At 47.2% G+C, this 27141-nt stretch overlaps 1 protein-coding gene across 2 annotated transcripts in view; it reads right to left on the bottom strand.

Annotated features, from left to right (window-relative positions):
• The window catches only part of SIM2 (SIM bHLH transcription factor 2), a 49556-nt gene that overhangs the window by 18322 nt on the left and 4093 nt on the right, over window positions 1-27141 (bottom strand). The window contains exons 2-7 of one of the 2 annotated variants that reach the window (XM_043474702.1): window positions 22479-22561; window positions 19360-19449; window positions 12099-12207; window positions 9463-9548; window positions 6004-6203; window positions 402-508 (exon numbers count right to left, since the gene is read on the bottom strand). In XM_043474702.1, the coding sequence (XP_043330637.1) occupies window positions 402-508; window positions 6004-6203; window positions 9463-9548; window positions 12099-12207; window positions 19360-19449; window positions 22479-22561 (675 nt within the window). The remainder of the gene's footprint in view (window positions 1-401; window positions 509-6003; window positions 6204-9462; window positions 9549-12098; window positions 12208-19359; window positions 19450-22478; window positions 22562-27141) is intronic. The other variant, XM_043474703.1, reaches the window with a different exon arrangement.

The following is a 27141-nucleotide window of genomic DNA, read 5'->3' as shown; positions in this document are numbered from 1 at the left end:
GACCATGCGCATGAGAACCTCCCTCACTGGCTTGGTAACCGTATTTAATCCCTTAAACTAGAGCTGGATGGTAGTAAGTTCCCTGTAAGTGATCAGTTCTTCTGCTTTGGTTGTTATCCGTAACTGGCATCCAGATGGCACAGAAAAATTGAGGTTCCACATCCATAATCTAGACTCCAGTAACCATCCCACACCTGCCGGGGTTTCCTGAGATGTCTGAGAACTGACAAGGGCGGAGCTGAAATCAGGGCTGCCTGGAGACAGATCTGAGGCCTCAGATACGTGTGCACGAGACAGGCAGTCCCCGCACCAAACCAGGGCTCCGTCCCCACTCTGTGGCGCCCGCTCCTGGCTGCCTGGGTTGTTGGCCAGGGCTCCCGCCAGGGTGACGCGGTACTCACGGAGGTGGTGCGCGTAGCGGAGGTGGAAGACGTCACAGCCGTGCACATGATGGTACAGGGTCTTCTCGATCAGGTCCTGCGGCTCGTACCCAGTCAGCTCGGTCACCCTGGGGGAGGATGGCAGGTCCCGTGAGGTTCACAGCCCTGAGATTGCCTTTCATTTACACTAACGTCGGTTTTGCCAACGAATCAGATGAGAAACGGCTTGGTGGAGTTGTTGATGTTGGAAACTAAGAATGATCTTTTTTACAAGAAGAAAGTCTATGAACCCCAGCCTGGTGCAGGACGCCACACTCTTCGTGAGCAGGAATGTCCTTCTGAAACCACTAGTTAGAAGAAGGTTTGGGGGTTTCGCTGCTGGCTCAGTGGATAGGAATCTGTCTGCCAAATGTAGGAGACATGGGTTCATTCCCTGGTCCCCTGTGGAAGGTCCCACATGTCTCGGAGTGACTAAGCTTGTGCACTAGAGTCTGAAGCCCACACACCCAGAGCCCATGCTCCACACCAAGATAAGCCCCCGCAATGAGAAGCCCACTCACTGCAATTAAGAGTAGCTCCCACTTGCCAGTAGAGAAAAGCCCATGCAGCAACAAAGACCCAGAGCAGACAAAAATAAAAATAAATAAAATTATAAAAAGGAGTTATTTTCTGAAATCTGTGGGATATTTAAGAGTTCCAATAATAGCCTTAAGCAAGCAACTGCAGAAGGTGCTAAAAAAAATTTAAAAACTTAAAAAGATTTGGAATGACTTAGAACTGTATCCCTTTTCAAGGTGAAGCTTATCAGAGGACATTTAAGAGTCAACTTGTTGGGACTTCCCTCGTGGTCCAGTAGCTAAAGATTCTGCACTCCCAATGCAGGGGGTCTGGGTTCCATCCACGGTCAGAGAACTAGATGCCACATGCCGCAACTAAAGATCCCATGTGCTACAACTAAGACCCGGTGCAGCCAAATGGATAAATACATTAATAAATAAATATACATTATGTATTTTTAAAAAAACAGTGAACTTGTTACTAATATCAGGAGAAGCTGCCAAGGTGAGAAAGAGCCCACTCGCTGGGGCTTTTGGGAAAGAGAACCTTTTAAAAATTACTGTGAATCTTTTAAAAATCATCATAGTTAAAATGTGCACAACATAAAATTTACCATTTTAACCATATTAAAGGGTACAATTCACAATAACCATCACCACTTCCACTTCTAGAACTTTTCATCACCCAGAACAGAAACTGTATCCATCAAACAATAATTCCCCACTTTCCCTCCCCAAGTCCCTGGCAAGTCTACTTTCTATCTCTGTGAATTTGTCTACTCTAGAAATTTCATTTAAGAGGAGGGATATAATATTTGATCTTTCATGTCTGGCTTCTCTTTCACTTAACATGCTTTCACGGTTCATTCATGCCACGGTTCATTCGTACCATCTACCAGAATGTCATTCCTTTTTATGGTTGCATAATATTCTATTTTATGTAGACACTACATTTTGTTTATCCTTTCAGCTAATGATGGACACTTGGGTTGATTTCACATCTCGCCTATTGCATGTGCAAACTTGTAACCCTCCCGTCCACACTGGACACTGTTAACTGGCACAGCTGGTCTCAGGGTGATGATGCTATGATGGGGTGATTCCTATAGATGAGATATAGAGAATAATGAAGACAATGAAGCCTCTTTATCAATGGAGGACTGTCTTAGAGCCCCCAGAAATAGTAAAACAACATCCCAAACTGTTGTGACTGAAAGCAAGCCTTAAACTCACTGTGGAAATGGAGACACTCTCCCAGTGCTTATAGGCCCCTATCTTGTTCTTATTTTCATCAAGCCTCAGGCATATAGCTTTCCCACTTTAGCTCTTTGAAGAAGAGTAGCTCCCAGCACCCACGGTGGCATCATCACTAGCACATGGATTGCTCCACCTGCAGGTAAAAACTGCATGTGGCCGTGATACTGACTCCCAGGCCTTGGGCAACTGTATTGGGAACCACGTCCCCAGAGCAGGTGGCCCCAACATCTTGGTGACAGCTATTCAAGAACAGATGAAAGAAGGGGATGAGAGGAGATTCCAAGGGCAGTGAGGCCACCATGAGAGTCAGTGGGGACTGAGGGTGGCAGGGACCGGGGGCCCTGCTGGCCCGGATCTGAAACGCTAGCTGTAAATTAAACGGGGAAATTTGACCTCACTTTCATTCCCTAACCCACTCCCCTTTCTGTTGAGCTCTGCACGGGCTTCGGGTCATAAATCTCTGTGAGCCTCATATTTCCCTGGAATCATTCACTATTTGGTGTACACATTTCCATGGTGTTCCTCCAGGGCAGGAAGGAGATGGGGCTCAAGGTGGGTAGAAAGGGAATTTGCACAGACCAGAGCCTCTCAGGGCCCGGGGGACCTGTCCGAGGGCCACCTAGAACTTCAGGTCCCACCGGAGTCTGCCTCTGTGTGGCAGGAAAATTGAGACGTCTGGCTCCCCCCCAGAAGAAAACCAGGCATCTCTACCGTGTGGGGATGAAAGAGGCTTCCCAGACCCGTTAGACGTAAAGTTTCAGAACAACGGCCCCAAACGTGTAAATGAATCAGAAACACATGTATTAAGTTTCTCATCAAAGTACACACTGGCTTTAAAAATTAAAGGAAAGGGAAGGCTTTGGCAGCATGCCTTCTTGGTTTTTTCCAACCCTCTAGTGTCTGAAGACCTGTCAGAGGGATTTGCCAAACCCCAAACATCGTCGGGTTCACCCATCCTTAGCAAAAGCACCAGCTACAGTTTCAAAGTGAAATACCACAAAACCCCTATGAACCAAATTTCAGGTTACGTCGAGTTCAGTTTTGTCTGGGATTATGGTGGGTGGGGGGGTGGGGGCCGGGCCCCCTCCACCAGGCCCACCACTCTGGCCCTTGTGACTTTGGAGCTGCTGGGCTTCAGGCCAACCCCACTCTGTGGCTTCTGGGGTTTGGATGTAGGAACTGACGTCACCCCACCAGGCCATTCTGCTGCCCACCCAGCACTGGGCCGGCTCCTCTGTCCCCCAGCCCAGTGGCCTTTCAGCTGCTACAACCGCCTGAAGGCCAGAGTGTGAAGAATTTCCCAGCAAGTTTCTGACCATCTTAAGGACCTCCTGGGTGGCTGGGGTTCAGAAGCACCTCAAGACTTTGTTGAAGCTTCCTTGTACTTGGCAAGAAGAGCTTCCTGGGCTCCTGCAGAGACAGGAGGTCTTCCTCGGCATGACCACCTTGCTTTCAACCCACTCGGGCCTGGCCCTCACACCCCGAAGCCGAGGAAAACCCGCAGAGGAAAATCTGAGGTCCCTTCAGGAGGAAGCTGGCCTCTAAGCTAAGGTCGCACACCCTCTTCTGTAAAGCCTTCCCTTTGTCCCTCATGTGTCAGAGCTGTACGGATGGAACAGCTCCAGAAGACCCCGTACTCTCTTCTCTGGGGAAACACCCCTCTTTCTTCTTCTAGAGAATTCACTGAGCTTCAGAGGCTTTCCCCAGGACGACTGAAGAAAAAGTGGGAGATAAAACAAAGGAGAAACCTGTCGTATTCTCCCAAATTTCTACAATAATAAACACGGCCAGTGGATTTTCTTGCAGTACACTTTTTTTGGGGTCTTTTTTTGGCTATGTTTTGCAGCATGAGGGGATATTAGTTCTCCAACCAGGAATCGAATCCATGCCCCCTGCATTGGGAGTGTGGAATCTTAATCACCTGACCACCGGGGAAGGAAGTCCCTTTTAGAAGTGGTTCCTAAGTCTGGAGAGAGCTGCTCTGTCCCCGCCGGTCATGCTGTCTACCCCATGCCTGGCTCCTCCCCTGCAGCGCTCCCATCTTTACTGCAGGAAAACGTCCCCGGGCAGCGTCTGGCCCTCCCAAGCAGGGCGGGCATCCTTCCCCCAAGGAGTTATGTTTCCTCTTAGGCTTAGAGTTTCTGGGAGCATGATGACGACTCTGTAAGGCCATGCCTTGCCATGTCTCTACCTCCGAATGGTTCTGAGATGCATTTACGATGAACTAAACTAATTAATGTCTTCATCTCCCATCCTTGACCAAGTAAGTTTACTTTTATTCCATGAATGGGTAAAATTATCAAGTTTACGTTATGTATATTTTACTGCAATGTTTTAAAAGTGGAAAAAAGACTTCCCTGGTGGTCCAGTGGTTAAGAATCTGCCTGCCAATGCAGGGGACATGGGTTCAATCCATGGTTTGGGAAGATCCCACACGTCTCAGCGTTACTAAGCCCATGCACTATAACTATTGTAAATTTTAACAAATCTTTTAAGAAAAGAAGTGGGAAAAAGAATCAATAAATCCTAGCTTCAAGACATACAGGAAAAATGTGCTATACATATGTGTATTTATATATACATACATATATGCACATGCCTGCTTGCTAAGTCACTTCAGTTGGGTCTGACTCTGCAACCCCGTGGACTGTTGCCTGCCAGGCTTCTCTGTCCACGGGATTCCCCAGACAAGAATACTGGAGTGGGTTGCCATGCCCTCCTCCAAGGATCTTCATGACCCAGGAATCGAACCCACATCTCTTATGTCTCCTGCACTGGCAGGTGGGCTCTTCACCACTATTACCATATGTACATATATATATACACACACTAGTGCCATATGTGCATATATATATATATATTAACTTTTCTCCAAGAAAGCTCAGCTACATGCACCAAAAGTCAGGAGTGGGGTCTCTGACCATTTGTTTCTGTCTGTACAGCCGAGGTATCTAAAAGGCCAGGAAGCAAGATGACTCACCTTGCAGGTATATCAGGTTTTTTCCTTTTACAAACACTTCCCATCTACCATCTAGTTTCGTCTTTCCTAACAGCCATGTGGGCAGCCGAGTGAATGAAGAAAACGGTAGCCCAGGGAGTGCCCCCCTCAGGCCTCCCCCTGCCAGTGGGCTCCCCCAGGCCGAGCAAAACAACAGGTCAGTGCCTCTGCCCCGTCCATCTTCCCTCCTCTCTCTGAGAAGAGATTCTCAAATTGCTGGGCTTTGCCCAGTGGGAAACAGTCTGGGGGCACTACAGCTCCCCCGTCCCCATCCACTGGAGGTGACCTCCCAGCCCAGACCCCGAAAGGTGCCTGTGAAGCTGAGACCACAGCTCTCCCCCGGCAAAGGCCACCTCTCTGCCTGCTGCCCCAGTTCTGTGGTGACCGTCAGAGCCTGGCTTCCCGCCAGATGGAGCTGGAAGGCCTCCCACAACACACACCACTCAGAATGGAAACTTTCTGTTTTAACGTCCTACCAACTTGACGGAGATATGAGGCAGAATCCTGACATCATGGGCCTGCAAAAAAAGGCTGCTGCCCACAACACATACTTCCAGTTCAAACTCTGGTGAGATAATGAAAATATAAACAAAACAAGTATCTATAAGCTGGAGAAGCCAGTCACCCCTGAATATTAAGGTCGATACTAATTCTTTCAATTCTTGACTTCGATTCACGAAATCTCTTTCTAATACACATTCTTAGTATGGCTTATTGCTTGTTACATTCTGGTTTAATAGTGTAGCTTCCAGGGTCTGGTTTCCACTGTCAGAATCTTCCAGAACTCTGCTGCAGCAGGTGCCAGACTCACCTGGAATCCAGGAATATCAGCTTCAGGTCGAGGCTGGCCCTGAACATGAACATGTTGCTGTGAAGCTTGATCTCAGTGATGGCGCTGGGCGGCAGCGACTGGCCCACAGCCACCAGCCCCACAATCTGGTAGCACGAGTCGTACAGGGACATGTCCAGCATATACTGCCTGATCTTCAAGTAGCCGCTGCAATGGATGACCTGGGAAACAGAGGCAGGGTCAGCCTCATACCCATTCTTCCTGACTCTGGGCCTGCTCGCTTTCAGGAGCGAGCTGGAGTATCCCCAAATCCAGCCCCGCGGCCAACATGCTGACAGATGCCCGATTCACTGCTTGGAAGAAATGAACTCTGCTTCTTTCTTAGGAGACAGTATCATAATTAAATATAAGGGTTGTCTTATGCAATTGACTATGCTCAGGTTAACTCCATAAGAGGGGACTTTAACATACCACAGAATGGATTTAAGCATAATTAACAGGCTTCCCTCGTGGCTCAGATGGTAAAGAATCCACCTGCAATGGAGAAGACTCGGGTTTGACCCATGGGTTGGGAAGATCTCCTGGAGAAGGAAATGGCAACCCACTCCAGTATTCTTGGCTGGAGAAGTCCATGAACAAAGGAGCCTGGCAGACTACAGTCCATGGAGTTGCAGAGTCAGACACGACTGTCTAGCACTTTCACTAACTCAGGGCCAAGTTGCAATTAGATGGCACAACAAAGACATTTTGGGAAGCTATGGCTTCTCCAGTAGTCCTGTATGGATGTGAAAGTTGGACTATAAAGAAAGCTGAGCGCCGAAGTATTGATGCTTTTGAAACTATGGTGTTGGAGAAGACTCTTGAGTCCCTTGGACTGCAAGGAGATCCAACTAGTCAATCCTAAAGGAACTCAGTTCTGAATATTCATTGGAAGGACTGATGCTGAAGCTCCAACATTTTGACCACCTGATGAGAAGAACTGACTCACTGGAAAATATGCTGGTGCTGGGAAAGATTGAAGGCAGGAGGAGAAGGGGATGACAGAGGATGAAATGGTTGGATGGCATCATCGACTCAATGAGTTTGAGCAAGCTCTGGAAGTTGGTGATGGACAGGGAGGCCTGGCCATGAGGTCACAAAGAGTCGGACATGACTGAGTGACTGAACTGAACTGAACTTTTTGTTCCATAATGTTCACTTCAGTAATGATTCTTAATGCTTATCACCCCCTGATGAGGATGAACTTGGCAACTGTTAACTTGACATTGATATCATTTGACACACTATATCACTCTAGTAAATGAAGAATTCTTTCAGTGCAAAAAGCCCTCATTTAAAATTTTACCTTAGTTATTTTATATTTTGGAAATATTTATTTATTTGGTTGTGTTGGGTCTTAGTTGTGGCATGTGGCTTTAGTTGCCCCGCAGCATGTGACATCTTAGTTTCCTGACCAGGAATCAAACCTGCATCGCCTGCACTGGAAGATGGATTCTTAACTACTGGACCACCAAGGAAGTCCCTATTTACTTTATTTATACTTTAAGGTTTTCTCTACTCATAATAAGCAAAATTAAAAGATGCTTGTTTCTTGGAAGAAAAGCTATGACAAACCTAGACAACATATTAAGAACCAGAGACACAACTTTGCTGACAAAGATCCATATAGTCAAAGTTATAGTTTTCCAAGTAGTCATGTACAGATGTGAGAGTTGGATCATAAAGAGTGCCAAAGAATTGATGCTTTAGAACTGTGGTACTGGAGAAGACTCTTGAGAGTCCCTTGGACAGCAAGGAGATCAAACCAGTCAATCCTAAAGGAAATCAACACCAAATATTCATTGGAAGGATTGATGCTGAAGCTGAAGTTCCAATACTTTGGGCACCTGATGCGAAGAGCCAACTCATTGGAAAATACCCTGATGCTGGGAAAGATAGAGGGCAGGAGGAGAAGGGTGTGACAGAGGAAGATGGTTGGATGGCATCACCAACTCAATGGACATGAGTCTGAGCAAACTCCAGGAGATAATGAAGGACAGGGAAGCTTGGCATGCTGCAGTCCACAGGGTTGCAGAGAGTCAGACAAGATTGAGCAACTGCACAACAACAACAATAAGCAAAAATTCAGAGTGGCTATATAGAAACCCTTCTATTAACAACTGTTCCAGCCAAGAACCGTATAGAAGAAAGTGTTTATAGAGTTGCAGATGTCAAACAGAAACATGTGTACAGCTTTAAACCTCAATATTGGAAGCATTTACATAAGTTACAGTCAGTAAAATCTTGAAAGGCTCAAGATCATCCTAACAGTAGTGATGAGCAGCTAAAATATTCTCTTTTCAAAAACTTTCCTCCAGTATTCCCAAATGCACTCAGTCTTTGGAGCTGGAACAAACATTACCCATGGAATCTATTCTCCCATTTTACTGATGAGGAAATTGAGGACAAGGTGTGTGATGGGTTTTACTTAAGATCAGCCAGTCGGATGGTAATAAGTGTCAGAAACAACACAGGGCCCAAGTCTCCAGAAGTATAGCTTCTGTGTGTAGGGCAGTGCTGGAGGCTCCCATCTCTGAGGCTGAGGGTCTGGGACAGCAAATAAGAAACTCATTGCCCAGACTATGAAATAAGAATAAGGTGAAGGTCAAAGGAAGAAGCTAGGAGTGAGGCTCAAAGGAGTGGGCTGAGGAGAGGCTGGGGAAAAACAGACCATGGGATGGGGAGGAGGGGAGAAGGGTATTCCAGAAAGAGGGGACAAAAGCACAAAACCATTCCCTCTCTTTTCACTTCACCCCTCCCTCCTTTTATACAAATTCTCCTGCAAAAAGGCTCCTTTCTGAAAGGATAGTTAGGGAGTTTGGGATGGACATGTACACACTGCCATATTTAAAATGGATAATCAATAAGGTCCTACTGTACAGCACGAAGAACTCTGCTCAATGTTATGTGGCAGCCTGGATGGGAGGGGAGTCTGGGGGAGAAGGGACACATGTATATGAATGGCAGAGTCAGTTCTCTGGTTCACCTGAAACTATCCTAACATTGTTAATCGGCTACACCCCAATACAAAATGAAAAGCCTGAAAAAATTAAAAGGCTCCTGTCAACCTTTCGCTCCAGAGTGATGGGCTTAGGATCCTTTTCTCTGCGGCTGGAGAAAGACTAGGTGCGGCTACTCTAGAGGGACTGCCCTGTGTGCAGAGTAGAACCTGCAGGTGCCAAAGTCAAATTCTACCCTTAGCCCCACGTATTCCTGGTCTCAGACAACCCAATCCAGCCTGCCTGGGATGTCCTCGTAAGACGCCAGCTTTCACATTTGCTATGAGTGGTGTCCCTAGAAAGTTCTACATTAGGCGGTATAGAACCCTCGGGTCCCCACACCTTCCTGTCTGCAGATATTCCTGAATGTGAAGCGAAACGCAGAGCACAGTGAAGACCCGCGGCCGCCTCCTTCCCTCCTATGAGCCCCGAGGCTGGGTACCTTGTATCCACTGCACGTCAGGCCAGCGTTTCTTTTCGCCAAGACACACTTCATTCGAAGGAAGAAGGACCTCTCGATCTCATACTCTGAAAGCAGGCAGGAAGTTAGATTGGCAAACTGTCCCACAATGCTTTCCCTGACTTCATCCCCAGGCTCTCAATAAACCCTCAGGGCCGGATCCAGCAGCTAGAGTCCTCAGCCCGGGACCGCTCAGACCCCCAGCCAGAGCGCTTTTGCTGGTGACCAGGCCCTAAGTGGTGGCTCAGACGGTAAAGAATCCACCTGCAATGAGACAGAACCAGGTTCGATCCCTGGGTTGGGAAGATCCCTTGGAGAAGGATCCTGCCTAGAGAACTTCATGGACAGAGGAACCTGGCGGGCTACACAGTCCATGGGGTCGCAAACAGTCGGACACGACTGAGGTGACTAAACAACCTGAGGAAACACCCTCCGCCTTACTGAGCGGACATCAGCTCTCTGGGCACGGACGGCAGAGCGTCCTCGCCCCGGGTGAGAGCGAGGTCATTCCACTCTAAATAAACAGCCATTTGGTGGTGGTTAATAAATTAATTTTTAAAGAAAGGTTACCACGGGGAATGGAAGGCCTTGTGCCCCTCCCTGTCGCCTCAGAGGCCCCCGACTCCCCCAGTGGGCGGGGCTTTCACGTTTACCCATAATTCCTCCGCCCAGGCTGGGGCCGGGGAGCTTCCCTTTAACATGGCAGCCAGTCTGTCATGTTTCCACGCTCAGGTCCAAAGACCATCACCCCCAGTAATTATACAGTTTTGGGGAGAGCCCCACGTCTCACACAATTACCATAAAACAATGAAGCCAGTTCAGACGCAAAAGAAAACTCTAAAGATGAGAAATCGGGGAGAAAACTAACTGCTTGTGAACCTCAAAGCTTGAACACTTGGTTGGCTGTGGAAATGAGTCCCACACAGACCCCACCTCTCCCAGACCCGCTCCTCCTGTGTTGTTGGCTCATTTCAGACGTGAACCCCACGGGGCAACTGGATGTGTCTCGCCATAATCCCAACTCCCATTTACTGTCATTGTCCAAACACTTTTTAAAAGCATGGAAGGTAAAATGAAACCAGAGCTAATGGCAGAAAGCCCACTTCCCTGCAATCAACACACTGTGGTTGTTAAAACAATAACACATCCAATATCTTGTAAAAGCCTGTAGTGAAAAAGAATCTGACAAAGAATATATATAAAACCGAATCACTCTATCACCTGAAACTAATACAACATTGTGAGCCAGCTATACTTCAGTTAAAACAAACAAACAAACACAACATATCGTTCTGAGAGATTCTCTTAAGGTTCCATTGGTCATTGTCCAACTTTAAACAAACTCCACAGTGAAAGCACTAGAGTCAGGAGCAATGTGCTCTTCTAGCTCTCATTTTGTTAGAAATTACTTCTTTAGAGTCATATTCCTATTCATCTATGCAGCCAGACCATCTCCAAGGACTTAAGCACCAGAGGTCACAGCTACAATTAAGCCCCCATCTCATCTCAGAAACCAGCTTACCAGTGTCCATCCTTGGTAGACTCATGGTGACTATTTCTGGGGCTAAAACAGGAGGGCCGCAGAGCTGGATCTGCAAGCGGTTTTAAAACTGAGAGTGCTAGTCTGTGTTCTCTCCTCCTAGCCTTAGAAGGACCCAGCACAGGAGGAAGCAATAAGAATGGAACCCATTTTTTTCCCCGCTGTGGCTGGCTACCCCATTCTCATCACATTTGACACCACTTCTTTGGCATTTTATCTCACTGTGGAATTTTGGCTGCGTTGGAATTCGATAGCCCAAAGCAGACAAGTGACATATTGGTCAGCATACTGGCTGGTCTCATTGGGCCATGGGAGGGAATTACAAGGCCAGGGCTCTTGGATTATGTCTTTCTGTGTCTTCCTAGCACTCAGAGCAGTTGTAAATTAAGGAGTCCTTTGTGTGAAGACTGGTTCCACATTGTCCATGGTATAGCCACACCACATCTATTCTAAGGGTGCTTACCACAGTGGACTATAAACGTGCTACTTTAGTAACACATAAAATAACAAGATCCTGCAACAGACTCAACTCCTGAAATTTCAAAGCAGTGGTGAGCATAACCGATATGTTTGAATACCTGCAACAACTACAACGTGAAATGAAAATACCTGTGATTTCTGTTGTAGTCAGAGCCACAGGTACTAGTGATAGTAAGATGGCTTGCTGTCTAGTCTACAGGCAAGGAAACACTAGATCTCAACTAAAGAGGGAATAAAGATGTAATTATCTCATGCAATTTCATGGTCTCCCTGAGTTTTATCCTCAGACCCTGTGGTTAAGAAGCCCAGATCTAGACCTGGGTCGTCGGCATTCTAAACCAGGAGCACCTTAGGAGGGAAGGTTTGGACCACTTTTCTCTGTCTCCTACTCTGCACCTCTCACAGCCTCCAGCACATGAAAGGGGATCAGCAGTACTGCTTTAAAGGACAGAGGCATAAAAGCAAACTCCTACTCAGAGGACACTGCGTGTTTGCTGGAGGGACCCCGGATAGGCAGTGTGGGAAACAAAGCCTGTAGGTCATGACAAAGAGCATCGTCTGGCGTTCATTCTGGTTTCTTTTCGTCTGGAGGAAATACCTTGGAGCAAGTGATGGTGAAGAGGCTGGTGGGCTGCCAGGACAGCCGTCATCTCATCATGGTCCGAAGGATGGATATACTCATAAATGCTGTTGCCCGTGAGCTCCACCTGCCATGGAAAGGAAGGGGGGAAGAGTCAGGAATCTTCTCTAGGACTTTGGGGAGGTGGGGAGGGAGGAGGTGAAGTTGTATCAGAGGTGTGCACCCTTCAGGGAGAAACAGGACCTTATCTCAGCTTACAACCCACGCCCTCCCTAACCACCCCCCCGCCCCCCACCCCGACAGAAACATTTGCCTATTCTCAATCAGCGCTCAACCGTCTCCCAACAAGGCCAGGAGAGTCCTGAGCAGGAGGAAGTGGAGGGAAGGATGGAAAAGGTGCGCCATGGATCGGGGGACCCTCTTGGCCTGGGCAGTATCCTTCACATGGGAAGTGCCTTAAATCAGACTGGAGGGGCTTCCCTGGTGGTCCAGAGGTTAAGAACCTGTTTGCCAATGCTGAGGACACAGGTTTGATCCCTGGTCTGGGAAGATCCCACATGCCTCAGAGCAACTAAGCCTATTCTCCACAGCAAGAGAAGCTACTGCAGCAAGAAGCCTGCACACAGCAATGAAAACCCAGCATTAAATAAATAAATAAATCATGAAAAAAAAGAAAAATCAGACCAGAGCCAGGCCCATCCTTGACCTGCTGCCCTCGGGGATGGGTGGCCAGGAGACGTCCAGAGCAGACAGCTCCTGCCCTCAGGGACTGAGAGGGGAAACTTGGGGGCTCCCTTTGATTAAGGACAACTGCCCCCAACAAGATCCTTCCCCTGGGACCACCTCTTTCACATGGCCTCTTTCACATGGCCAGAAATGTGTCTGGTCCAGGGTCATTGTGTTAACCCCATGGCTCCCACTTGTGGGTGTGGCTGGCTGGCCGAGTGACCTCTGGGAGGGTGTGGACCACTCCAGTGAGCCATGTGACCTGAGGGCTGCTCCCCTGATATTCACACACCACCTACTTCCAGACACACCCCACGGAGGAGCCCACACAGGTCTGGAGGCCATGTCCCTGCTGGATCAGACTCAGCTTTGCGTTTAGGCATGGGCCTCCGCAGGAAAGTATCACAGTCACCATCTTTCCACAGACGTCCCTGGAGATGACTCAGAAGTCCTAACCTTGAGAACTTCTGGATTGTTCTCCCAAACACAAGTGTCACAATAGGGGATGACAGAGATCCTCAGGACCTGTGCCCTCTCCCCCATCAGAAGATGGGCCATAGCATAGAATGTTCCAGAAGCTAGCACCAACAGTGCAGCCTTCCAAGCAGTGGTGGTGGATCCTCTTTCAGAGATTGACAGTGCAGGCCAGGTTAGTGAATCAATATACCTGGTATCGGTCAGGGCCCCTGGGGTGGTGGTGGTACTTCTACTACAGCCGGTGGGAGCCCCCCAGCCCAGTGCGGGAAGATGCTGAGCGGTGAGCAACTGCCTTTGGGTGGCACAGAACCTTGGGTGGGTCTGAGGAACCTTCTCAGCCCTGCCCCCAGGGGAGAGGGCGCCATCCGAGAGCAAAGGCAGGCTTGTCCTAACCACCCCTTTGTGGCTGTTCTTAATCAGAGCAGAGACCTTCTGAAAAGGGGGAGCCCCGACGGTGCCCCTTCGGGCAGCCCCAGCAAGTGGTTTAATGGAGAGGTTCTCCTGGGAGTTACTGTTCCAAATCAGGGTCAAGGCCATCATCAGACTAGGGGGCCACGGAGAGGTGAAGGGGTTCATCCCACTCTTCCCATCCACTTTCTCCAATGTGTTGAGATGTTTAAGAGTTGTTTTTTTATTCAGAACAAATTATGTTTCTGGCCTCCCAAGTAATCTTGTTCCCTAAAAAAATGGTTTTCTCAGTTCTATTTTCTGCATCATTCATGGAATGTTTTCCCCAATATTATACACAGCAACGGAGAGAATCTGCTTACAGAAACCCTCCCTCTCGACCTCCCCAACCTGGCACCTTCCTGATGACCCAAAAGGATATTTGCCTATGTTACCCTGTCAGGGGTTTCCTGGTGGTCCAGTGGCTAAGACCCCTAACTCCCAGTGCAGGGGGACTGGATCTGATTTCCTGATGGGGAGCTAGATCCCACATGCTTCAACTAAAGATCCTGCATGCCGCAACTAAGACCCAGCGCAGCCACAGATATTTAAAAAAGACAAGAACCTACTCTGTGCCAAGTTTTATTTTAAAAAGTTAGTACATGATTTCATTAAAAATAAAAGAGTAAAAATGAAATAGCCTTCTTTTAAGTCAGTCCTGTTAATCTTTAAAAAAGTTTAAACAACCTAGCAACACTCAAGTCAGTTGTTTCCTGAGGGCGGCCGTAGAGATCCTGTCAGGTGGAGAAAAATGGAGGCTAATCAATAAGAAAACTATTTTTTTTTCTTTAACGGATTCACAATTCCAGTGGCTTATTTTTAAAAATGAAAAAATAAGTAGAATGTGTGTGTGTGTGTTAGCCTATCATTTTCCCCTTAACCTGGGTTTTTAAGAGAAAAATGACAACTCTGGTTTGTTCAGAGTTTGTTTTTAGAAAAAAGTAACTGATGCCTTGGTAGAGAAACATCATACATTTGTAAAAAGACTTGCATCTGGGCTCATAGGGATTTGATTTGTGTTTTAATCCCTGAAGTAGCTTCATCTGTTCCCAAAGAGCCTGTTCTCATCACATGCCTTTAGAGAATGAGAAGAGTGCAGTCCATGAATGAAAAAACTTGGTTTTCTGTACACTCAGGTTCGTGATAAAACCTCTAAGGCTGTCTAGGAAGTAAAACAGTCTTCAAATCAAGGAAATGTTTTTAAAGAACAAATTTGGGAATGATAAAACAGTGCTGACCTTGAATCAAAATTATGGTTGACACGGTGTTTCCTGTATTGAGATATCTATTCGTGCTTTTGAATGTTGAAAGAAATGTGACTACCTCACCAGAAAAAAGAAAACAAAATTATGGTTGTCTTTATAAAACTCCCAGCTCTCATACATCAACCTTATTAAAACAGACCCTCAATGTGATATTTTAGTATTTGTAAAACCCAGCTAACTACAAAATGAATTGCTTTCCTACTAAGAGCTTTTTTATGTTTTGCTGAATAGCTTTTCTTCCTGCCAAGAGAACTACATATGATAAATACAGCACTAAATGGATATATTCTGGGGTTGGAGGGGAAACTCACCCAGTACTCTGGAAATACACATTACTCTGCTTTGGGTGTTTTGCTAACTATGGTAAATTAAGCATTTTAAAATAAAATGGTTTGGGTTTCAGAGTTCAAGTTATGTCAACAAACATTAAACGCTGTTCTTTCTCTTTATTTCAAAAGTGAAAGGATTAAGTCTTACGGCTCCAAACAACACCATGGTTATTTTTACAGTTGTGCTTCCGGCCACACTCTCAAATACTACATTTTCCTTTATGTAGCTCATGAACAGCTATTTCATATGTATCTATATTATGTGAGAATGCATGTTAGTTACCTAGATGTTATATACCATATGCAACTTTGGTAAGGAAATTTAAACCACAAGGATACTTTAAAATGTTTGAAGAAATACACAGCAGGTATGCAAGGCTTTTTTCCTGCTTCAAATGTAAGTTAATTAATCAAAAAGCCGTGAAACTAAATCATTTAATAAACTTGGCGGATAAAGAGTGCTTCCTCAACTCTACCTCTTCCAAGCAGATGTAATTTTGTCTTCACGAATTATTTTGGATTATGAGTGTGGCATATACCAAACAGAACTTACAAGTCGAAGCCTGACTTTTTCCCCCCAACACTTGAATTATGGGCTGAGGAGACAATTTGAATTTTGGGGTTCTCTCTGTCATTTTTTTGGTACCAAAGTCTGACAGCAAGGATGGCCACATTTACTAATTCCAAAGCAAAAATAAATGAATAAACTCTGCCAAATGAAGTAGACTTATTCCAGTATGTGCTTTTTAAAAAGTTCAATAAAAGGCTTTGAACTGGGATGGGTTTATTAACACATCATCATTTTTATACTCTCAGATAATTCAGAGTTATTTAGATAGTGTAGATTAAAAAAAAACCACTTTGCTACAAATTATCACACTATTATGGCAAACCTAGGAGTTTATGTTTCCTAGAAGCTGCTAACATAGACTTTAACCCCCGAATTAAGGTGAAAGATGTCCTTACTTAAAGAGAGATTATTATTGAGAATAACTGAAACTTCTGGGAACACAGAGGGCGTAGTGTAAATATAAGCTATTATCACCCTTATTCATCAGAAAACCTTTTTAAAAGGTTACTCTCGACTAGTGGGTAAAATTTTATCAACACTTTTATCTCTGGTGATTTAAAAAATCTTGAGGCCTATTTTAATTTAAGTTTTCATGTTTGATATACTTGTCTGATTTGTTACCACTAATAAAACAATCCAAAAGGTGCAAACATTTTTTTAAGAGAAGTTGGGTGTTTGACATTCTTTTCAGTACCTTATTTTACTATTTAAGAAGACAGAAAAAAATACACTTTGTGATTTGGCCTAGATTTCCTTCTGCAGAGTTAATCGTGAACAGGAGGTAGATTTGAGGGGAGTTTGTTGTTGCTTATTTAAACAGTTCACCATGAAACACTCCCCAGACGTCGCCGGGAAAGTGTTTTTGTAGCTGGAGGCTGACACTGGGATAGTCCCGCCAGGAGACCAGAAAAAAATCAGCCAGTCTCAGAGACGGTCAGTTTGACTTACTTGAAATGGACGCTTCTCTAGGCAACATACAGACAAAAGGCATCTCTACAGTTTTCTTGGAAAATGGTAGTATCTAACTCCCTCCCCTTTCAAAATTATGATATACAAACTTTTACATCTGCATTATGACTGAGAGGAAATATAGTTTAAATTGTGATTCTGATTAGATTTCCATTTGTGGCGTTTATCATGAACACGAGCTGTGTTTGTTACCTAGCCAATATTTTGGTCATTTTTAATTATCGTGTTCAAAAACGATCATTTTTATTTCCCACGTGAAAAGAGAAAAATGACAGAGGGATATAGGATGCCAGACAGAACAGCCTGATGGAATGAACTGGAATGCCCTGCGGTATGTACATACAGCCTTATGATGTGTCAGGACACTTCCCATGACTAAGTATCCCTAATATGTGCCCACCAAAGGGTGCTAATTGAAGTGCAGTTCTAGCTGTGATACCGCCTGGCTTCTGTGTAGCTCCCTATAGTTTATAAATCACACAAGGCGGGCCTTTGGTATGATTTTCACCATGATCCTAGAGAAGCGGTACAATAGGCGTTACTTTCTTATTTAAGTTATGGTTCAGAGAGGTCAACTGCCAACCCTTGTCAGACAAAGAAAACCATATAACTAAACGCATTTCCTTTTTGCTTTGGCTGCTAGGGAGCTCAGATCTGAATTTAATATTCAGTAAAAATGACTCTATCCACTTTAAAGTATATTTGGCCAGTCATTTTTAAAGTATGTGAAATGGGTGGGGGTGGGAAGGAGGTTCAAGAGGGAGGTGACATGTATACTTATTGCTGATTCACGTTATATGGCAAAAATCAGCACAATACTGTAAAGCAATTATTCTCCAATTAAAAATAAAATTTTAAAAAAGTATGTGAAATGTTTTGTCTTGTTTGTGACATTATTATAAGGCTAATCATAAGTTATTATTAAGTTACATTTAAAATGTTAAGAAATCTGATCACAGGCACTCAGCCACAGATCAAGTCAGAAGTAGAAGCCAGGCTGGGTCCAACTAAAGGGTCTTAAATAATTCTAACCATTCAGAGATTAATAAGGTGCAAATTCAGAGAATAACAACCCTGGAAAAGATAAAAAGAGAAAACTTCATATTTCCGATAGTGTTTCCCATTCTACAAGTACACTAATCCCACGAGTCACATAGGTGAAAGAGTCAAGCCTTATTAAATCTTATCTGGGAGGCCTGCTATCATAAAAGAAGAGAAGAGGAAGAAAACAGAAAATGCTGAACAATTTTAATATGTGATTCATTTTAGAAGACTCTGCAGAAGAAATACACAGGTACAGAAACCCCCTTGGACCTGGGTAAGGATGTCCATCCACTGGGAAAGAAGGCTGTAAACAAATGGAAAGTTTAAGAAACATCTTGGCAGAAGAAAAAAAAAAAAAATACAACACCAGATGCAGGTTTCCAAATTGGTAATTCTGTTTTTCAATGAGAAAACTCAAGCCACTTTAATTGGCATGTTTTACTTTGGCTTAACTACAGGAGGAGAGTGGTGCAACACAGATTATTCATACGCCTCCTGGGAGCCCATTTCCTGTATCTAATTAATTCTAGTGTGTCTTCAGTTGTAATGAAAAAAAGCACTCCGATCACTCACAATGTAAAGAAACATTTAGCCCCTACATGTATTAAACAGTGTGACTCTTAGAACCATGATCCAGGCTTGTTAAATCAGAAATGTGGATGGGCAACCATCAGTAGACTCCCCCGCCATCCAGACTGGCCACAGCCCAGACAGCAGCCAAATCCTCCACCAAACCCTTGGCTTGACAGGACAGATAAAATCGAGTGCCCCTCTCTCCTCTAGGGAATGACCTCCTTTTTAGAAGACGGTTCCAGAAAAATAGGTAATATTCAAATGTTCTAAAGAAACCAGGACTTCGCTGTGCAAAAAAATAGTAGTAAACTGAGTTTTATGAGTTTCTATCACAAGCATATAAAATGCTTTACTGAAACGACCACTGAGCTGGAAAAACTCAGGAAAAATTACCCTGAATTCCACGTGAACACTCATAAATCTACCCCCCTTTTCTCTCTCCCCAAAGCACATTCTGCATAAAATCCATGTTCTACATCAGCTTGCCTCTCTCTTTCATAGCAACTCACAATACCACATGTAGACCATCGAGCGTGCACTGAAAAATCTCCCTTTGTGAAGTTCTTCTTAGGGGCAGAGAGCTTTACAGTATGAGCAGAGTCCAGGCTAACAGACAAAGCTGACTGTTGCAAAGATATTACTAGGCATTAGCCCCAAAGGAAAAAGAAAGTGGAAAAGTGAAACGTAACACGGAGAAGAAAAACCTAGCCTGCCGGCGGGAAAAAAAAAAAAAAGAAAACGATTTTGCAATTTTGGATTAGGTTCATACACAAAAGCAGACTCTTGGACAGACTCATTTTCAAGTTGGGTAAGGCTGTCAAGATCCGCCAACGCTTAATTTATTATTTTAATTGTACATAAAATTAGATGATACCCACCTGGGACAAGCCTAAATGTACAGAAGCTGTTTCCGAAATATACATGATTTTGCCATCAGATGCTACCACAAAAACAAATCCATCCAAAGTCTGTAAAAGAAAAAGCAGCAGGGTAAGAGACGATAAATGTTAGAGTTAAAGCTGGTCATCATACGGTCAGTGGGATGGAGCAATGTGTAAAATATTATAATCAACGTATATGGTTAAATGTAAAAATGGAGCCCTGGAGCCGTGAGACAGACGTTATGTTTCGTTCCCCAGCCAGGCTCTCAAATACTTTAAAAGGACTTTAAAAACAGTCTTACATCTACATCACAAAAATCATGCAAAACATTTGAGAATTCCTATCAAGCTCAGTTTAAACGTAGTAGCTTTATTGTTGGGGTTATTTTAGCACTTAGCACAAATCCGGAGTCCTATGGTACTTAGGGGAAAATCTACCACTGTATAGACCATTTTATGTCATAATTGGCAGCCGTTTAAACCACTAGAACATATGCTTTATTTGCCACAGTTTTCTAGTTATCCCTAAGTACCATTTGAATAATAAATTCTGAACACTCCCACTCCCCAGAAAATAAAAGAAAATACCCAGTTATTTTTTAACAGACTATGTCTACAGAATTAATTATTCAGAATTTGCAAGAGATCAAACGACCTTTGCAAAATTCAGGGAGAAGAAGCATCAATTTCTGAACAATTAAAACCACCCAAAGGATATTCTGATTTTTGCCAAAGCTGGCTAGCCCTGAAAAAAATAAAGTAAAATTATAAGACATAATTAAGTTAAATGAAAGGTAATGATTGCATTTATGTGTGGCAAGGATAAAGGGACTAAATTATTTTTGAAAAAGGAAACTGCATTTTATTTACCCATTCATATTTTAGATCCAGAACCAAAGAAAAGCAATAAAGCTGGTGAAAGACCCATACAACCCACAACGTCGCCCCCATAAAAAATATTCCAAATTAATTTCTGGCCACAAATTCTATTTTTACAGCATGTAATTGAAACCAGATTACCTTTGGTTTTTCTAAATCCACCCCCTCTTTGGAGGGGGGGTGCCTAAAAAAGAATGTAGAAGTGAAACTTGAAAGATATCCTTCCATTCTGCTGTCTCAAATACAGTTTTGCTGCAAAAACTTCTCTGCCATCATGAACTTTTCTTGTGTTGAGGTTGAAATCAACACCTTGATCAGGAGCCCGACTTTCATGTTTCTAATTCAGCTACGAAATATTTTACCAACTAAACTCCTTTTCAAACATATGAACTAGCGATTTCTAAAGTTATCACCATGGTGGCCCATTTTGCAAGCTTAACTCCAAAATCATGAAAGAAATACATGAAATGAAATAATAGCGGCTGTATGAGGAAAAGAGAAAAAGTTGTATCATAATTAAATTCTGAACGTTGCCAGTAGTAGCTTAAAAAATAATACTCTTAATGGAAAATGTTGGTTCTGCCTTCAGAGCTGCAAATGACCTAATGCGCTTGCATGTATATTAACTGCAAAGCCGCCCATCCACAGACACTCCGGAATTAAATAAACGTACAGTGGAGAGACTTGGGGGCGTTGACTTTGCCTCCAGGTTTTCAGTGGCGCTCCTTGGCACTGAGTTGTCTGTGATATTAGTGTCACTTGTAATATGAAGGCGCATCAGGCATGCAAAATACCGCGCGCGGCGCTGGACGTGAGCTTGGGGGCAGCGCGCGGGGCGCGGGAAGGGCTCCAACAGCGCCATTCCCGGGCCGACTAGCGCACCGCTCGCTCTGCTGGAAAAGCCTCGGGTTTCAAACATCCCCGGAGCTTCTCTTCCCCAGCGCGTGCAGTAAAAAAAAAAAAAAAAAAAAAAAAAAATCACACTCGGGCATCTGGGGGCAAAAGAGTTTTGAACAGATCTGCTTTTTCGTAGCGCGGACCCAAGTCCCCGAGTTTCGAAGCCAACTTTTTTTTTTTTTAAAAGAAAACACAAAATAGAGGAAATGCAAAATAACTCTCGGTAGGCATTTTTCGGTGGCAGAGACAAATGAAGGGAGGGGGGAATGAATCGGGTCGTTGATGAGGCTCTGTAAAGGGCATTTGAAAGACTCCGAGACACCGGGACTTGCTGTCCCCACCTAGCGCCAGCCCCGTACTTGGAAGTGGCCGGTCGTGCGCCCGTTCACTCTGCCCCGGCCCCAGACACCGCGGGGGGGGGAACCCGAGGTCAGGGCGGTTTAACAGCACCGGGCTGAATGGCTGCGGGCTGGGGGCGCTAAGCGGCGGACCACAGACCAAGCCAGGGCTTCCTCGGTGAGCCAGGAGCGCACACCATGTCCCGTGCTGCCCCCAGGTAAGAGCTGGACCACTCCGGTGGACCAAGGCTCCGCCCCGCGTGCTGTGACCTCAGGCGTGCGGCTTAACCTTTCTGTGCCTCGACTTCTTCCTCTGAAAAAAATGCAGCTAAAAATAGAACACACTTCTAAGCGAAGAGATGATATAGTAGATTTAGAATAGAATCTGGCCGGCACTGAACCCGCCGTCCACCTCAACTGCTGAGATTCAGTTATGGATGCTGTCTCGACTGCAACTTCTCCAAACACACACCCAAGCATCAAGCACTTGATTGCTCCCTCTCTCTGGCTTGGAGTGTCCTTGGGCCTTCCTTCTCTGGCTCCAGCACCTGGCACGGTGTCAGGCACAGAGCAAGCGCTCCGAAACAGTGTGCTGAGGAAAGTCAGATTGGAGAGGACTTCGCCCTTCCCCTAGGTCTCAAGGGCTAGAGAGTCCTGGGGGCAGGAGTTGAAAGGAGGCTAGGTGTTGGGTTCGTGGGGGGCTGACCGAGGTTGTACTGGTTGTGCAGAATCCACATGGGGCCCCAGCACTGCCCCCCCAAGAAGAGGAGTTGTGGGGAGTCTGTTGGCCCGAAGTCTGATCGCTGTTGACCTTTGCAGCCTGGGGGTTGGTCAATGGACCCTCCAGAGGCTCCGTGAGAAGGGGCCTCCCCTGAAGACTGGCGTGGCAGGTCGGAAGGGAGGCCCCATGGGGCACAGGCCAGGGCCTTGGGGGGCACAGGCCAGGGCCTTGGGTGGCACAGCGCTTCTCCTCCCCCGCCCCTTGCGTGGCAACCCCACTACCTGCAGCAAGTGTGATCCCAGCTCCTTGGCGACAGTGTCCAGGGGCCCCGCGCGGCTGGGCTGTCCCCACGCGTCTCCTAAACCTGGACGGGAACCAAAGCAAACCGGTAAACGGCAGCACCCAGCCAGCGACCTCCGCCCCCACGGCCCACCCGCATCACCCCTTCCTTGGCCTTCCTTGGCAAAATAAAAAAAAAAGGCAGAGGAGAAATTCCCACGGAGGCCTCCAGGTCGAAGGCCGCCTGGCCCCGTAGGTAGCTCCTCTGGGTCGCCCACGGGCTCACCGCTCTGAAATTGCCGTTTCATTTGACATGCCACAAGGTAATCTAATCTGCTTTGAAATCGGCCATCCTCGTATCCAAACGGGAATACGGATTAGACCAGTAACATTCCCCCCAAAGGTACCTCCTCTCTCCCTACCCTGCGAAGCTGGCACCTATGTATTTTCTCAAAGACAGAGCGGCCCAAACTTAAGAGTCCTGGCCATCTTAGAGGCAGCTTTTCTGGCTTTTTTTAAAAAACCTTTTTCAACCTCCTGGAATCCTCCCAACTCCCTGACTTTTCAGCACCCTCCTCATGCACCCCAGAAGCACCGACCTTCTTCCAATTCAGGAGCCCCAACCTGGAAAGGGGTTCCCTGGGGGTTTCCCCAAGGTGAACTCCTAACTTAGCAACAGCAGGCAGGGGGATGGACCGTGGGCTGGGAGAGCAGTGTATATACTAGATGGTAACTGGGAAGTGTTTGTTATCACACAATCGGGGTCTTGCAGCCCCTCTGCTTCTTAACCGTCCCCCAAAGCCTCTGGTGGCTCCCCACCACCTCCAGGAAGGCCACTGGTGTTGCAGAAAGTGCACCAGGGCAAAGGTAGCCCTGCTCAGCAGAATATCCCTCTCAAGTGCCCTCAGCTCAGCCGCTGAGACCCCAGGGGCGCCCAGGCTTTCTCTGCAGGAAGCAGGAATGCCCGGTGAGATTGCAGTGCTAAACACCAGCTCAGAGGGACCCCCAGCCCGCACTCTGGAGTCCTTCCTGTCAGCAGCCTGGCCCGAAACCCTCCAGCGAGCACCGAGGCCGGTGCGACGTGGCAAAGGCAGGTCGCTGCTGTCTTAGCACCCTGCTCCCTCCCATCCGGGCTGCAACCCTACGTACAGGGTGAGCTGAGAGTCTTGCCTCCCAGTTGGCATCCCCCTCCTCTAGGGCAGACCGGCCCCCTGGCCGAAGCTCCTGGGAGTGTGGGGCCCGACCCGGGGCCAGAGCGAATCCGAGGACCGCTCCCAGGACAGTCCCCCCGAGTGGCGTGCAGGCACCTGGGTCTCCCCACTCTCCCTGCGGGGCTACTGGAGCACCACGGCTTCTGGAATTTTCAATCCCCGCAGGCAGGCAGAAAATGCATCCCCCACCACCCCCGTGCCAGGGAGCCACAGGGCCCAGAGCACCTCCAGGCCCAGGGCCCCCCAGAGACCTTGGAGACCCCTCTACCGGCCAATTCTACTAAGCAACTAAGAAAGGGGTGGCCTTTATGTCTCCCTAGAGGTTTATCCTGGTCTCCCCATAAGGAATTGGCTAATTTCCACATAGCCTGATTTCCCAAATACCATCACAACTCCCACCCCACTCCCCAGACCCCACCTCAGAATGGAACGGAGGTGTCTCTTTAACCTCAGGAAACCACCGTTCACCCGCACCCCCAAGGATGACCACGGTACAGGGCCATCGGAAGGTCCTTCCTTCCCAGCACCCGAGAGCCGGCTGGTGTTGGCATTTACTCCACTTAACCAGAATGGAAAGAACCAACATTTAAAGTCCTCGGGGGCGTGAATGAAGAAAAAGTGTAATAAGGGTCCAGGAATTCTGATGTCCGTCAGTGGACAAACGCAGCTGGTTAACGGTCCTTCAGCCTACTCCTGGTCCCGTCCCCTGGTCCGGGCCAGGCCACCTTTGCCTGGCTTTCTCTGGACAGTGGGCACAGCCCGTGGCCCTCACTCCTCCTAAGGCCTGGGTCTTAGAGACCTGGGGAAATTGGCATCTTTGGGAATGACCTCTCCCCGACACCAGACTCTCCGGGTCTCCCCAAAGCCTTCCAGCCTCACACACCAAAGTGCACTGGGCTACACAGGCCAGCTTTCTGTGTAATTCAAATAGCGGGATACATCAAGAGGGCCTGTCCTCTTATTATAAAGATCTGACATGACGGTTTCTCCACGCCTCCGCTCTGCCAGCGGAGATTTGGACCTGGCGTGACGGGGATGGGTGGTGGGAGGCTCTCCTCGAACTTCCCTGCCCCCAGGCCCCCTCACAGGGTGATGGGGCTGCCAGCTCTTCCATTAGAAACCGCTGTGCGCAAGGCCTTTTCCCTGGGCCCATAAAAATCTACTTTGGGCTGGATGCAGAGACTAAAGAAGGTAAGGTTTGTAACCAAAAAAAAAAAAAAAACCATCTTGTTACCATAAAGCCATATATACTCCTGAAAAAGTGAGGTGCTGGATACACGGTCCTTATTTGGGCCTGACAAAAAGCTTCATTTGTTAGAAAAATGAGGGAAGAGTGTAAGAAAAGGCTGGGTTGAGCTCCTCCAGGATTATGTCGTTGACGGGTCTGTATTGCCTGATTCTGGGAAACTCCTGCACCATACCAATGACTGGATGGAGCAAATGGGGTTCCCAACCTGGCCTGTGGTTTCCAGCCAGGGTCTGGGGTCCTGCATGACCTACATGTGTCAGCAGCGGGGTGCAGTGTCTGATGCTGGGAATCTAGATGGCTAGGCCATTTGCGGGGGTCAGCCACGAGGTCACAGGGAAAGGGAGACAGGTATCCCCTTTCTCCCCCTGCCTCCAAGGGTTTGTGGGTGACCTTGTACACGCACTCAGCGGGCTATTTGGTTTCAACCCTGCCAGGCCCAGCCTGCCAGTGTTAGTCATTAGTCGCTCAGTCTTCTGTGACTCTTTGTGACCCCATGGACTGCAGCCCGCCAGGCTTCTCTGTCCATGGGATTTCCCAGGCAAGAATACTAAAGTGGGTTGCTATTTCCTTCTCCCGGGATCTTCCCGATCCAGGGGTCGAACCCGGGTCTTCTGCATTGCAGGCAGATTTTTTTTTTTTTTTACACCATCTGAGCCACTTGGGAAGCCCGCTGCAGATGCTACCTAAATATAGTCTCTCCTTTCTGGGTGCTCAGGTAGTCGGTCAATATACAGCTTTTGAAAGAGCACCGGCTGTGCCTGGGTGCAGGTCACAGGCCATAAACATCAGATCACATAAATAAGTCTGTTCTTCAGTGAGGCGGGAAACTGGAGGGGTTCCCTTGCTGTGAGATCGGGTCTCACCCTCTCAGATGAAGCAACACACACGTGGAGACCCAAAGGAGGCAGTTGGGTTTGCTCCTCTGGACCCAGGAGCTGAACCCACTGTATCCAGTGACCAATGAATGGGTCTAGACTTGGATAAGAACTTCCTGGACTGACGGTGATTCTCACAGTTCCCCCAGTGCAAGCTTGGGTACGGAAAATGGGGGTAATTCAGTCCTTTCCCAGCCTTGGAGTGGTTCGTTATCACTGGGCTCCCTGAAAATCCTGGCCCTAGAACTCTCTTCCAAACCAACAGCTGCACAGCCCGGAGAATGGGTATTGAGGGGAGTGATTGGTAGACGCGTCCCAAGGGAGCCTGGCTCTGGGTAGGGGCAGGGGAAGGGGGGGAGGTTCCAGCCTGTCCTACTTGGCCAAGAGTCAGTGTGGTACCACGTTCAGACTACAGGCAACTGGAAGCGACCAGCGACCTTGGACCTTGTTGTCTGACGCTTTCACCTTGAAGGATGGGGGTGAGGCCTCATGGCCAGCAAGTGCCCCGCCAGGCTTCCGGGTGTGCGCCCCCAAGCACTCCCAGCCGGTCTAGAGCGCTGGTCAACCCCCCAGAGGTGAATCTGAGCGCCCCCAACCACCAGGGCCCCGCAGATCTGGAGTTCCCATCACGGCTGCCCGCCGGAGTCTCCTGCTCTGCCTCTGTGAGCGTCCTCCCCCAGACCTGGCGCACAGCCTGGCAGACTTCCAAGTAGAGATCGAGAGAGAGGATTGTAAAAACCCACTTTCGTCTAAAAAAATATGTCTACTTAAAAAAAAAAACAGCCTACATTATTTCGGGCTGCAGTAGAGAAAGGCCTTGGATCTGTGACCCCAAGTCGGTTTAGGGCGCATTTCTCCTTACTTACTCTAAATCTCCTTACTCTAAATCAAAGCATTTCCATCCCCAGCGACTGTTTCTAGGGCGGCCCCCACCCCAGCCCTCCTCCTGGCACTCAGGTGTGTTGGGGCGGGGCGGGCGGGAAAGGTTCTGCCTGAACCCAAACCCAGACAAATCCGGCCACTGGAATTACGCAGGCCTCCAACCCCACGTAACTGTGTGTGTGACAAGCTCGCTTCTCTGGAGTAAAAGGTTGTCACGTGTGTTGTGGTCCCTGCCTCTCTTGCATGCCCACACCTGTCTGGGGTCTTGGCGGGGGGGGGGGGGGCGGGTGGTAGAAAGGAGGGGCTTTGTTCTCTCCCCATAACCAGCCTATTTCCTCTCTCTGCTCCTGCTCCTCAGCTGGGGACGTGAAGCCAGTCTCTTCCGCAAGAGCTTTCTGGACAAGTGTCTAGAAGGAGGCCACCTTCTGGGAACCCCGACTCCTAGGAA

The sequence above is a fragment of the Cervus canadensis genome, chromosome 7, assembly GCF_019320065.1.
Source record: "Cervus canadensis isolate Bull #8, Minnesota chromosome 7, ASM1932006v1, whole genome shotgun sequence".
Taxonomy (NCBI): Eukaryota; Metazoa; Chordata; class Mammalia; order Artiodactyla; family Cervidae; genus Cervus; species Cervus canadensis.
Note: the sequence above shows the minus strand (reverse complement) of the source record. Positions and strands in the feature narration are given on the sequence as shown.